Raw genomic sequence first — 14,978 nt, 5'->3', positions numbered from 1 at the left:
AATCAACTAAAGGAGGAAAGATTTATTTGGACTCACGGCTTCAGTCCATGGTTGACTGGGTCCAGTGCTATGGGCCAGTCATGAGGCAGAGAATCATGACAGAGAGGGCATGGTGAAGTTGCTCACCTCAAGAGGACAAGTCCAAAGGCTCACCCCAAGGACCCATTCCTTTCAACTAGGTCTCAGCTCCTACAGTTTCCATCTCCTACCAACAGCCCATTCAGCAATGTGTCCAATGGTGGATTAATCAATGAGATTAATTAATCAATGAGATTAATCAAAGAGATTGAATCTCAAGATTCAATCACTTCCCAAGAGCTATACCTCTGAGAATCATTCCCTGGGGGGACCAAGTCCTCAACATGCAAGCTTTTTTTGGGACATTCCTGGTCCAAACCATAACCCTTGGATAATAATAAATAGCACAGCTTTGACCCAAATGATAATAAATTGTACCTCCTTATTAAAATTATAGACATGCAGTATTTGTTCTGCAAACTTGCTGTGGATTTTTAAAAATTCCTGGCAGAACTTAAGCCAGAAGATGTGATATGGTCTAATGTAGCTTCTATACTTTGTTTCTTTTGAGAAGGCACAAACCTGAAGTATTACTTCTATGGCTAATAGGGGAACAGTCAAAGCAACAAAAAATAATTCTCAATAACCACAACATCAATGTGTATGTCATTCATTCTTGTTTTCAAACACTCCCTCAAAAAATGTTCATGGAGCATATACTACCTGCCAGGTACTAGTCTCAGCACTAGTGACAGCATAGTACACAAAACTGACCAAGTTCCCACTTCTGGGAACTAACATTCTAGTGGCGAGAGACACAAAACAAACACATGGCATGATGTCAGGAGGTGGCTCTGATCCAGTAAGAACAATCGAGTAATATAGGGGGACCCAAAAAAAGGGTTATTTTAGATGGAGTGGTTGGGCACCTGGATGGAGATGAGGAACAACTTCCATTCCAATCTGTAAGAGTTCTAGTTAGAGGGAACAGCACAAGAAGGCAGTTTGATTTGGAAATAATGAAACATTACCAGTATTTTGATCTGTCCCCACCAAAAAATAAAATAAATAAAAGCACTGTTTTTTGGTTTTTTTGTTTTTGTTTTGCTTTTATGTCAAGCAGAAGAATGGGAGTCAAAAATAGCTAAACTTTATAAAGGAAAAGGAAACCAAACTCTGAAACCTAAAGTTTGGTTTTGGTGCTGGGTACATGGCTCAGTGATAGAGTGCTGGTCTGGCTGGGTACATGGCTCAGTGGTAGAGTGCTGGTCTGGCCCTGGATTCAACACCCAGCAAAAAACAAATCCAGTACGAGACTTCTCTGCTTTTTTCACCATACCAGACAACTCTATTGATAGGATTATGAACCAAATTACAATCTCTTACCATCTTATAACTAGACAAGTTTTGGGTCCAAACAGCATGGCTTTTCATTTTCTAAGAAATATTTTATCTTATTTGATGGATGCCTTGATTCTGGATTATCAAGGTTGCTATAGAACTCAAGTCTGTCATCCAACATAATGAAAATGCTTCTTGATTTCCTGGAATGTGCGAATCTATCCAATATGCTGTCTGTGACATTTTCCCACTTATTAAAAAAAAAAAAAAAAAAAAAAAAAGACTGTGCAGAGTCCTGTGGCACATGGTTAGAGACCTGCACCCACACTCACACTGGAATCAATTCATCTGATCACTCATAGCATATATCCCAGTAAACTAGAATATTTGGGGAGGGGGGTTTGATTGATCAGAAATGATCTCTAAGTAATAGAGATAAGTCTTCTAAAACTCCCTGTAAATGTCACTGAAACTCTTATTTCTTCATTCTGAACAAAATTTTTAATAAACATTTTTGCCTTTTATATTGTCCAGAAACTTTGTAATCAGGGTGTAATCAATTGCTAATGCAGCAGAGATGGAGTGGAAAAAAAAAAAAAAAATGTCATGCTCAGGTAGCATTAAGGAAGTCCCAGCTGCCTTTCCCCACCCCGGACAACTCCCCTCCCATCCACTAGGGCCTCCATCCCTGCGAGACAGTCAAAGCTCCATCAGTGTGCCTCTTCTATGCCGAGTAAGGACTGGAGGCTGGGGAAAGACTCAGGCAGGATGGCCTAAAACCAGAGATCTGGTTCTATGTGCAGGGCTATTTCCCACGCAGCTATGCTGGTAAAAGCGGTCTGTTAAATTACACCGTTGGGCTGTACAGGTCCTGCAGTTCGTTTAAACGTTTCATTACCCCTTCATGCAGAGGCTGCCCGTGCCCTTTGCCCTACTGCCTCCTTGATGGACCCTTGTGGGTGCTCAGGCACACATTTCTCACCTCTCACAGTGCTTGACACACACTTTACAGAGCTGTTCACCAAGTGCACCACAGTGCCCAGGAGCCCATAAAACAAATCACATCCTGGAGGGCCTCTCTGGTCGTTAGGTAATGGCCATAACAGGGGCACAGAGGTTAGGAAAACAGGGAAGTTTAAAAAAAATGCTTCTGGATAAATGAAAGTTAATGCTTACAGGAGAGGAATGGGGTAATTTTTAAAAGGCTTATTACTTGGTGAGGTACACAAACAGAATGGCACCAAAAAAAGGCAAGAAGATGCAAGTAGAGAGAGGCTTGGGTGACTGCCTGACTGAGCAAAAGAAAGAATGGAAACAAAGTAAGAGAGTTGGCATGCTGTGGAATAACTCCATGAGCAGCATATCACGTTCTCATTGAACAAGCATTTCTTGAGTACACACTATGGTAACAGAATCAGATACATCCCCTGCCCTTCAGAAGCTTAGTATACAGCACGAGACAGGCCTGCAAATGAGTACATGCGCTGACTCTTGAGGCCAATGATGAAAATTCATCCAAGGCTCAATGGAAGTACGATCCAAGACAGGGCAGTCTGAGACAGGAAAACAGAATTGCTTTCTGTCTGAAACCCTGTAACACCAAGTGTATTAACTCTCTGGAATTTATCTTGTATGGCTTTTATTATTAGTCATGTGATTTTGTAGATTTAGCTTCACAGTTTATGAAGAGTGTGAGAAACTTAAAGATATACAATGTTGGTTTGGTTTTCTTATTGTTGTTTAGAGGTGCTGGGGCTTGAACCCAGCATGTACTCTGCCAGTGAGCTACATAGCCAGCCCAAAGTTATACACCATTTTGGATTACAATTACTCTCAGGGCTAAGAATAGTCCTTTACACATAGGTTCTCAAAAACGGTTTTTAGATATTCTATAGATAAATCTAAGATTACTTATTACTGAGAGAGTAGACAACAAGCTATGGATTTGAAAGGGGCCTCAGAGAACACTTGAACACTTAGACCAAAACCTTCAGTGCACAACTGAGGAAATGGAAAGGTGTGGAGAAGCCAGGGGCTTGCCTTGGTGACATGGCAAGCTAACAGCTTAGTACAGAGGGGCCTGGGACTGAAATCGAGTCTAATTTGCTGGTCAGAGATCTCGAGAGGAAAATAAGAATTAGAGGAGAATTAATTCAATACACATGTCAATGAAATTTTTATCAATTCTGTACCAATAATTCTTCAACCCACCATGGTTAGCACTAATCTAAATATTCCTGTCTAATATATGGCATTGTTGAGGTTCTCAAAAATTTTTCCTAAAAGTAAATGCTTTTCCAGTGAGGACAGACCTAAGATGTATGAATTTAGCATCATTCTCAAAGTTACAATCTCTAAGAATGAATGTCTAGGACCTTGCAAAATAAAAGATTAAGGCAATGTTCAATGGTACTTCCCGTCCCAAAGATATATCCATGTCCCAGAAACTACAAATGTGACCTGATTTTGAAAACAGGGTCTTAGAAGATGAGCATTAGATAAAATCGTCTTACACAAGTGGGCCCTAAATCCAATGACTGATGTCCTCATGAGACAGAAAAGAAGACATGGATAAGGGTAAAAAGGCCATGTGAAGACAGAGGCAGCAACTACACAGATGCAGCTGTAAGCCAAAGAATGCAGAAGCCACCAGCAGCTGAAAGAGGTCAAGAACAGATTCTTCCCCAGAGCCTTCATAGGTGTTGATGGCACCCTGAGGCAGGACTTCTAGCCTCCAACAACAGTGAGAAACTAGGCCTACTGTTTAAAGCCATAAAGTTTGCAGTACCTTATTACAGAGTCATAAGAGACTAGCACAGGCAACAGAAGGCGGATCCAATGGGACTGGATCATTCCCTATCTTCTTCCCAACTGCTCCCTGTATCACTCCCCAGACACCTGCCCCATATATCCAGGCTATTCCTACCAGTCCTAAGGGCATAAAGCAGTGGTTCCAACCAGAGGCAGTTTTTCCTCCAGGAGACATCTGGCGACGACTGGAGACATTCTGATTCAATCAAGATGGGAGAGGGAATATCACCGGCATCTGGCGTGGAAGCCCCGGAAGCAGCTACGCATGCTGTGATGCACAAGGGAGGCCCCCACCCCCACATGAGAAGATCTGGTCCTGACAGTGGCAAGACTGCCACAAAGGACCAATGACAGTCAAACAGTCTGTTCATTGGTGTTAGGTCTTGTGTCCGAGGATTCAGTTGTCAGAGAACCATAGAAATGGAAATTTTACAAAGTAGTATGACTGGAGAGTTTGGGAACAAAAGAAAAAGGTTCATTTTTCCCCAGTTACATGATCTTGAAAAATTGGATAGACACATCTAATCACAGACACTCAAAAGTAACCATGAATCACTGTCTTGATCCACAGGGAACTGACAGGTACCAGCTCTGCAGATTATACTTAACAGAATCCTGATCTTGTATAAAATAGTTACATCACTTTCTACAGCTCTCTTCCCCTTTATAACAACTCACCATACAACAGAAATGCCCATAGAGGAAGACTTTTCCTCAGAGAGAGCTATAACAAGTAGAAGACAGCATAAATCCTGAACAGTAGTTCTATAAATCCCAATGCTATGGAGGAACCAAACAGTCTCACCTAGGGATGTTGATATTACAATGACATTCAATACTTCAGAGTTGAATGAAGAACAATTGTTTTAAAATCCAGTTTTTCAAAAAGAAAAAAAAAATCCAGTTTTTCAAAAGTACGTGAGTGCTGATATTAGGGAGAGGCAAGGAGAGGCACAATACTTTTAGAATACTTTAATGGAAACTAAGTTATTAATGTACTAAAATTGACTGTAATATATGGCTATGAAATGTATCATAAATGTTTAAAATATGCCTCTGTTTATTAATATTTAACCACCCCATTCAGTGATCTAACAATACCACTTAATAGCAGTAAAGATATTAACATATATCAGTAGAGACTTACTTTAGTGTAAGGAACTAGTTTTAGTTTTAATCCATACTGCTAATAAAAAGCAAAATGAGGTTCAGAAAATGCAGCCCTCTCAGAAGACTGAATCTGAAAATTCTAAGTTGAAATCTGACCCTTGGTTATTCTTTTGCATATTCTGAAGCAGATTAATAAGCAGGTTTAAATTTAAAACATCATAATGAATCGAAGTATGACAAAGAAATTCACTGTATACAAAATAAAACAAAGATTGCAAATACTGTAATTTGTGTTTATAGGAAACAAGAATCACATACCTAAATCCAAACTGCTTTCTTCTAGTGAATGAAGATTCTCCATGTCATCAAATCTGCTATGTTGACCATTTCCTTCAGTGGAGGGCATGGATGGGAGGGAATCCATGCCAAAATGTTCTTTCATCTTGAGAGGAAGAAAAGTAAAAAAGCATTAGTATTTTATGAATAAATCTAGAACATCATAATGCTATACAAACCAGATAATAAGAGTGAAGAACTGACCCCACAAACAGGTGTGCTCATAGGATAATTTATTCCGTGCTAAGCAATGACAAATCCTAGTAATTTAGTATCTGTAAGGTTAGTAAAACCTGTTCTTTCCAAACACTACATTTCTAACAAAAATTCTGTTTTGTAAACAATATGATTTAAATAAACATACCAAGGTGGAGAAATAGAAGATTCATTTACCATTATAAGCACTGTCGATTGTAAGGAAGCACACAATCTCCCCATCATGCTGCTCGGATGCCCACAACTTAAATAGCTTCATTGCTGATCCCAAAAGACAAGGCAAATTTTCATATTTCTAATCCTTTGCTCTGCCTCCTCTAGTATGCTTATCTGCCTGGTGAACATCTAGTTACAAAAACCTAAAAACCTGCCCATAAACCTCACAAGTCAGTGCACTTTCCTTTTATATACCTCTTTCGTGGTTCTCCAAAGTTACAATCTGCCAGAATGCTAAACTGTTTGTATCTCCCTAAAACTCATACACTGAAGTCCTAACTTGGAAAGGGTTAAAATACACTATATTTAAATCAAAAGGACTTGAGACACAGGAGATCGCTTTGACCTTCATGCTGTTTCATAGCAGCACAAGACAAAAACAGATATTTCGGTGTGAAAGATGCCATTCTCCCTACCCTAGAAGGAAAGGCAACATTTGTATCTTCAAGGATGAGAAATTGAGACAGAATCCCTTACAGATCTCATTAGAATAACTTATCTCTTAAGCCTCCCCTAATGATTTTGGTCACATTTTCACAGTTTATTATTCTTTACCAATCCAGGACATGAGTAATAGATTCTAACTGTTTCTCTGGGTCTTCGTTTCTTTATGAGGGCTCCTGTGCCACACGATGTGTGTGAAATAAATTTGCTTGCATTCCTTCTGTTAACCTAGCCTGAGTTGATTTAATTCTATGACCCTGCCAGGATGGTAATGGAGGTTTTCTGCCTGTGTAGCCCCAAAGTGAAGGTGTCACGAGGCAAGGCCTTTGGTGAGGTGACTAGGTCACCAAGGTGGAAACATCATGAAGGAGATCAGTGTCCTCATTAAAAAAACTTCAGAGGGAAGCCCCTCACCCCTTCCACCATGTTAGGAAGCAGTTAGAAGATGCCATTTATGAACCAGAAATTGAGCCCTTCCCAGAAACAGAATCTTCCAGCACCTTGATATTGGACTTTACAGTTTCTCCAGAAGTGTGAAAAAATAAATTTTTGTTATAAGTTACCCAGGTAATTAATGGTATTTTGTTATAGTAGCACACACAGACTAGGATACAGAACATAAAATTTTCATACATATTTTATTGTATTTTTAAGAGTTTGTAAGCATAAATTCTATAGCTACCATAGAGATATATCTTAATTCACTTAAGATGAATAACTTTTTTTTTTTTGATACTAGGGATTGAACCCAGGGATGTTTAACTGCTGAACCACATCCCCAGCCCTTTCTCAGATCTTTAGAGACATAGTCTCCCTAAGTTGCTTAAGGCCTAAGTTTCTGAGGCTGACTTTGGATTCACCATCCTCCTGCCTCAGCCTCCTGAGCCACTGGGATTATAGGCATGCGCCACCACACTCGGCCAAATAACACTTCTTTATTGTTAGAAATCTTGTTTAGCAAAACAAAAATATGAACTACATCTTCTACAATGGTCCTTTACAAAAAAAAAAAAAAAATTGTTTTTTATAAAATTATAACCAGACTTCTTGAACCTTCTCTTCAATAGCAAGAGAAGGTTCTCTTGTGAAATGGTGTAACCAAATACTAGTGGCCTTTTTCAAATAAATTTTGAATATAGATAAGAACAATCATTTCAGATACCCAAAGGAGCCTAAAGAACATAGTATTCCATCCAACAATTATGTAGGAGTAGAGATTAACTACCTAGTTGTCTCAAACAAAATAAATAAGAATAAGCTATTAGCAAGATCTAGACCAGAGGTTGACTCTGGGAGAGCCAATAAAGCAGTCCCAGTCACTTGCCCAAAAAAACAAACAGAAAAGCTAATGGTGAGAAACAGAAAAAGAACTTCAGTCAACATGGCCATACTGGGAAGGCAAAGGGAGAGCCAGGATGTCCATCTTGCCTTGGGGTACTGACAGGAACTTCAGGTTTAAACAGAAGAAGAATTGGGGCAGGGGACCATGGTTATGCATAATTAAGCAGTCTTGGTCAAACTGTGGTCTGGTGGACTGTGATTTCAATTTTGGTTCTGCAAGGTGGCTCCAGATAAGTTCTGTGGTTTAAGGGGAATGCTTCCAGTTGTTGCTGGAGATGTTGATCTATGGAGGGGGAGGCATATCACCATGGGGTGATGGGGTGATTTCCTGGAAGATGTAGGACAAGGAATGAAGTCTTCCATGTGCCACTCCAGGGGTCTGAAACAGGATGCAGCAAATCCTGCCTCAGTCTTGAAAGGGGATGAGATGATAGGTTAGGCAGAGTTAGAGCTAATAAACCCTGTAGCCTGCTGCTTAGATGACTACCCATTAAATGATTAACAAGCCCATGTGTAGAGCTGAACAGGGACCTGATCCAAACTTTAAAGTAAAGGAGACAGATGCAAAATGAAGGTAGAGATCCCAAGCTTCATCCTGCTTTCAGCTACCCACTGGGCACCTTCAGGTCTAAGTAAAGAATCGGGGCTTTTATCAAAACTGATTTCTCTCCGTCCCTGTTATATTCCTGGAAAAGGAAGCAAAGAGGAGATGGAAGGCACTGAGTACTTAGAAAACAAGAAATTTTACAGTTTTGGATTACTTAGACATTTTTTAAAGAGTTAATGGCAGGCCAGGCATAGTGGCACAAGCTCGTAGTCCCAGCAATTTGGTAGGCCAAGGCAGGAGGATCACAAGTTCAAGGCCAGCCTCAAAATAAAAAAATGAAAAGAACTAGAGGTGTAGCTCAGGGGTATGTGTCCCTGGGTTCAATCCCTAGTACTAAATTAATTAATTAAAAAGTTAATGGCACTGTAACTGATAAACACGGATTTATATCCAAACCTAGGTTTCAATATGGTACATTTCAGAGGCTCTATCTTTAGGTAAATGAATTCAGTTTTGTTTTGTTTTGTTTTTTTAATAAGAGAAGAAAATAACATAATTATTCTCTCAAGTAAGTAATCCTGAGTCAAAAAATATATTTTTGTAGATGAAAATTGCATTACGTCTTATTACGGAGATACAAACAAAATGAGAACCAGATATTTTAAAATTGGCAAAGGATTATGATGGATACTTTTCCAAAGATTAAATAAAAATGGTCTCTAAATACAGGAAAGATGTTCAATGTCACTAATAGGGAAATACAAACCAAAATCACAATAAGATGGCACTTCATACTCATACTCACACACACACACACACATACATACACACCCCTAGCAGACAAATGTTGGCAAGGATGTGGGGAAATTAGAAGACTGCCTTGCTGGTGGAAATGGGAATGGAATTGCTGCTCTGAAAGACAACTGTGTTTTTTCATAACGAATATGGGATCGTCATATGATGGAGCAATTCCGCCTCTCCTGTACACCCTGAGAGAGTCCACAACATCAAGATGAAAGCATTCTTGTCAGATCAGACAAGGCAGAGCAGAGGAGGGCTTTGGCCAGTCTGTGTGAGATAAGGGCTTTTTCAAAGACTTTCTAAAAACCCACACAAGATTTCTTTTCATTCTAAGTGCACCCCATGCTTTGCATACTTACAAGGAGACACAAATTTCATTTACAAAGTTTACCTTGAACATTCTTTAAGACTGCAACAATTTAGCTAGCCTGCTGTTAACAGAATATCTGCCTCCACCAACTCTTGCCTTGGGTCTCCAAGACCAGTGCACTTTGTATTCAAGTAGATCGTGTACATCTGTCTCTTTTTAATAACTTCCCCTTGCCTCAAACTCCTTGCACTCACCAGTAGTCGACTATGGCATACATATTCTCACTGCAATGCTCTGTCATTCCCAAATAAATAATATGGTTCTTTGGAGAAGCACTCTCTGATTATTCAGTTTGACAACCCAAAGTACCAACAGTAGGAACCTGAACAGGTATTTATTCACCAATGTTCACAGCGGCATTATTCACAAGGAACAAAGATGGAAACAACCCAACATCTATCAACAGATCAAAAAAGGAATAAAATGTGGTATATACGTGGGGAACTTCTTGGAACCCAAGAGTTGGTATGAAGATTATTTTAAGCTAAAGACATTTGTGATGCGACAGATGCAGAAAAAAAAAAAAAAAAAACCAAAAAAGCCTTCTTACAGGATTTAAAGCAGCAACTTTCTGGGACAGAAGACTGTCATCAACTCCCTTGGGCTGGGCCTACTCCAGGACTCACACCCACAGAAATCAACATTCTCACTGAACTCCTTATCTCTTTTTTGTTCTAAAAACACACTGACCCTTCCTAAACAAACCTCTTTGTTCTTTCCATAGAAACCCTTTCTTTTTCTCTTGTTAATGCTCTTAAGTCTTAATCAGCACAGAGGAAAAGTTTTTTTACTTCCTGACATAAACATAAAGGGAATATGATCCGGCTCCAAGAAAGAAGTTCTGACACATGCTACAACACGGATGAACCCTGAAGACACCACTAAATGAAAAAGTTAGACACTTAATGATAAATATTGTAGGACTACACTTCTATGAAGCAAATTCTTAAACGGAAAACAGAATGGTAGTTGGCGTCACGGGATGAGAGAGGGGATAGGTACCTGTTATTGTTCAGCAGGTAAAGTGCTTCAGTGTGGAAAGATTAAAAAGTTCTGGTGATAGACAGTAGTGAAGGCTAAGAATAATCTAAGTATACTAAATGCCACTGAATGCTATACCTAAAAATGATTAAAATGTTCAATTGTGTTCTGTGTATTTTACCGACAATTAAAAACAAAAAACAGATCTATAAACTTCATGGTTTACCCTTCAACTAAAATGAAATATGAGGGTGATAAACTCCAAAGCAGTTAGGTAACGCACTCCACAAATATCGCTCTATCTATGGCCAAAATGGACATTACAACCAACACAGAAATGATAATATGTTCTTTTGTAGGGCACCCTCTAGGTAGATACTGATAATTACGTATTTATAAGACATACGAATGTATTTTTTAAAATCCTCTCAGGGTTTGCAATATTATATAATATTACAGATTATGCATCCCTAATCTGAGAACCCGAAATTTGAAATGCTCCAAAATTTGAAAATTTTTGAGCACGAATGTGATACAAGTGGAAAAATCCACATCTGACCATATGTGACAGTTTCAATCAAAATTCAGGCACAGTAAAAATAGTATGCAAAATTACCTTTCAGCCCTCAGCAACTTAGCAAGACCCCGTACTAAAATTTTAAAAATAAATTAAAACTGGGGATGTAGCTCAGTGGTAAAGACCTTCTAGGTTCAATTCTCAGTATCCCTGGCCCCCAAAAAATTCCCTTTAGGCAATTTATATAAAGCATATATGAAATACAAATTGATTAGGTTTAGACTTGAGTTTTATCTCCAACATACCTCATTATGCATATCCAAATATACTGAAATTCAAAACATTTCTAGTATCAAGCATTTTGGATACTCAACCTATACCAGATGATAAATTTGACAATAAATTATCATCACAGGGTCCATCAAAGATGAAAGGTGGACAAATGAAAACCCCAGCCCACACTGATAATGTGGGTCTAAACTGTCATCACTGTGGAAGGGAGGAAAATCACTACCTGAGGCAAGAATCCATAATTATTTAAAGAAAATAAAACACTGCTCAGGACACCTTAGGACTGAAATAATTAATGTTCTATAACCTTAAATAATACTATTAAATTGGGGCTGGAGTTGTGGCTCAGTGGTAGAGCGCTTGACTGGCATGTGTAAGGCCCCTGGTTTGATACTCAGCACCACGTGCAAATAAAAAAGTCATTGACAACTAAAAAAAATATTAAAAATAACAACAATAATACTATTAAATTAAGAATAGGCCAAAAAATTAACATTTTACAGATTTTAAAATATGAAAGTTTAAATATTTAAACTTATAAATATTATATTATATTATAAATATTATATAATATTATAAATATTACATTAAACTTATAGTTATAAATATTATAACTATTCATTGACTATCTATAAAAGTTTATTAAATGGGACTGATATGTGGTGCATGGGAAGGACGGTAGAATGAGACAGACATTATTACCCTATATACATGTATGAAAAAAAAATTTTTAAATAAATTTTTTAAAATTTAAAAAACAAATGGGACTGATATTTCAGATTGTGATTTTATTCAGGGAAATAGAAAATTTTCTTTTTGTAGAAGAAATGGCTGTAACAAGCAAATATGGTTGAATTAGTGAAGGGACATAAAGGGGAGAAAGGAAGTTTAACACAGATTTGGTAATTAGGATGCAAGTCCTTCAAACTGCAAGTGTTAAATGTTGTTTTAAATAAGACTTTTAAAGAAAACTTTACCAAACAATGCAGTAAGTGGTTACACTGGGAAAAGCATCAATATAACCTGATAAGCATTTTTTTAACACTAATGTTATGCAAATGAGTATTTGAGATAAGAATAAAATTTTGGTAACAATATGGATTCAAAAATTGCTTGTATCTCAGGGTTGGGGATATAGCACAGTTGGTAGAGTGTTTGCCTTGCATGCACAAGGCCCTGGGTTCAATCCCCAGCAGCACAAAATAAAAAATAAAAAAACTGCTGTATGTCAACCTGGAAAGAAATGAAGATAATGTATTTGGAAAATTGTGTTAAATGATCAAAAAGTGATTGTAGTGAATGTAGATACTGACATTAAATATGTGTTGAAAGAATTTGAATATTAAATGTGAGAATAAGAAAAAATTAACATTTTAAAGTACAAATGTTTAACTAAACTTATAAAGTAAATATTATGACTATTTTATCTGTAGCCTTAAAAGTTTGTATATTAAAAGCACCACCATTTCAAGTTGTCTTTTTTTTAAATAAGAAATTTTTCTTTTATAGAGGAAAAAAGAATAACAAGTAGGTATTTATGAATATTCAGTGATCTCTAATTCTGACCTGCATACATAACTGAATCATCTGTCTGGGGTTGAGCACTTAGGATGTAAGCGGGGCTGACAAAGACAGAAGGCGGTAGGGTCAATGGTACACACTGGACAACTGAGCATCACCTCTTCCCTCTTCAGGACCAACACAGATTACAAAAACATCTCTTCCCTGTGGACTGCCCAGAGCCCTCGTATCAGAAGGAAACCTCTAGAGTCCCATAAACGCAGCCAGCACAGCATCTTGCCCAGAAGAAGGACTCAAAAGATGAGCAGGAGGGAAAAGGAGGGCAGCAGGGGAAGAAGGCACATCTATTGGTCCTGTGGAGAGGAAAGAAGGCCTGTCTGCAGATCATCCTGGCAAAGACGCCAGCCTCTGCAAGGGGAGCAAGCCTACTGCATCTAAGCATACTGCTAAGCTACTTTTCTAAAAATATCATTATACAGTAACTTTGTTTTCCTAAAAGTTAATTCAGGACAGGAAATAAACAAAAATAAAACATTGATAAATGTCCCCAGTGAACGATTTGAATTTGTGACTAGTTAAGTATAATTTTATGAAAAACAAAGTTCATTGGTGATTTAATAGCAAGGGCAAACCTATTAAAATATAACACTTTCCTGACAGGTTGTGACAGGTTATCTCAAATGCAGAAACGATTTTCTAGTGTACACTGCTTTTGTATCACACAGAACACAAAGGACTCTGAATGGTCAAGTAACAATGTATTTTCCATTAATTTTGCCTTGATATTCCCTGACAAATACACCATGTGAGAAATACACAGCCACCTTTTCCCCTAATGGGAACTTAAAAGAAAATCAAAAATATTAAAAGAATTCTTCCTCAAAACGAAAAACCAAGAGAAAAACGTCACTAAAAAGGCAAAGCAGAAAGAAACCCACTACGACACCAATCCAAGTGCAGCTGGCAGATTCCCAAGAGATGAGTTTATACTCATGGCCACACACACTGTGGTACATCTTAGAGCAATCTTAGATCCATCCTAAGAAGACCTGCTAAAGTTTCATTTTGTTTTTTAACAGCTACACGAGTTAGGGACAGGCAGAGGAGCAGAGGGGAGGATGTGGAGCAGAGTCACAATGTCTCACCGTGTGGTCAGGGCTGTAGCTGTACTGTGATGTCCCCTGCGAGTACATGTTCATCACAGGTCCTGCATTCCCAGCCTCAGGTGATTCTCCACCTGAGTGGCTATCATGTAACCACTGTGTACCAAAATGGAGTTCCTGCCTGGAGGGCACAGGAGTGGCCTCTTGAATATTGGAAGAGGTATATAACTCCATAGACTGCAAGTGATCTTGATATAGCTCATATTCTTCATCAACAAGCATTTCTCTTTCTTCGCCCACTTCGTGCAATTGAGGAGTCAGGAATTCGTGCATTTCCCAGACTTCCTGGCTGTTGTCTATTTCTTTTTGTTGAGACTGGAAAGACTTTTCCAAATCTAGAAATGGCTCATCCACAAGTTCTTCTTTAAAATAGGGTTCATCTCTAAATCCCTGTAAGTAAAAGTTGCAAAAAACGTTAAACTGCACCTGGCTTAGAGCTGCAGTATGTACCTTGACTGGAACACGAAAATGCTGCCACAGCTGCAATGTACCAGCTCATAGAGCACTACATGGTGGACATGATCAGGAGCTATATTTCTCCATCACAAAGAAGAAACAGAAGCTCACTTCCAAACTATCCCAACCCAGAAAGGCACAAACATTAAAATAAGAGGTAGAAATCTGCCCTTGGCAAGGTGAATGACTACTCTAAAAGGTTCATTATACATTAACCACCTGAAAATTCTCTATTGGAAATGGGAACTTGGTCAAACTGCCACACTAAATATTTAACCCATGCACCCAATATAAAAAGTAGCATATAAATACAAGTTTTACTCATACTAATACTTAAGAAAGCAAAGACTGAAAAGATCAGGATCATCAAGCTCAAATAACTAAAAAGAAATTACAGCTATTCAAACGTGCAAAAAAACATGATAAACTAAAGATATGGGCAGTATGTCTCCACTACTTTGAAGTATGAGTCATTTGTATCATTTATTTTTCATCTGT

The 14,978-nt window shown here is 38.2% G+C and overlaps 1 protein-coding gene across 9 annotated transcripts in view; it reads right to left on the bottom strand.

Annotated features, from left to right (window-relative positions):
• PATJ (PATJ crumbs cell polarity complex component) overlaps positions 1–14,978 on the bottom strand; it is a 399,437-nt gene that overhangs the window by 278,756 nt on the left and 105,703 nt on the right. For all 9 annotated transcript variants that reach the window (XR_013757701.1, XM_079103582.1, XM_079103581.1 and 6 more), the window contains 2 exons: positions 14,007–14,414; positions 5,599–5,722 (listed from right to left, as the gene is read on the bottom strand). Coding sequence is in view for 8 of the 9 variants with exons in the window: in XM_079103582.1 (XP_078959708.1) it covers positions 5,599–5,722; positions 14,007–14,414 (532 nt within the window). In the remaining variant the exon portion in view is untranslated. The remainder of the gene's footprint in view (positions 1–5,598; positions 5,723–14,006; positions 14,415–14,978) is intronic.

This window comes from Sciurus vulgaris (assembly GCF_902686455.1).
Source record: "Sciurus vulgaris genome assembly, chromosome: 1".
In the NCBI taxonomy this organism is placed as follows: Eukaryota; Metazoa; Chordata; class Mammalia; order Rodentia; family Sciuridae; genus Sciurus; species Sciurus vulgaris.
This window is presented reverse-complemented; position numbering and strand designations above follow the sequence as displayed.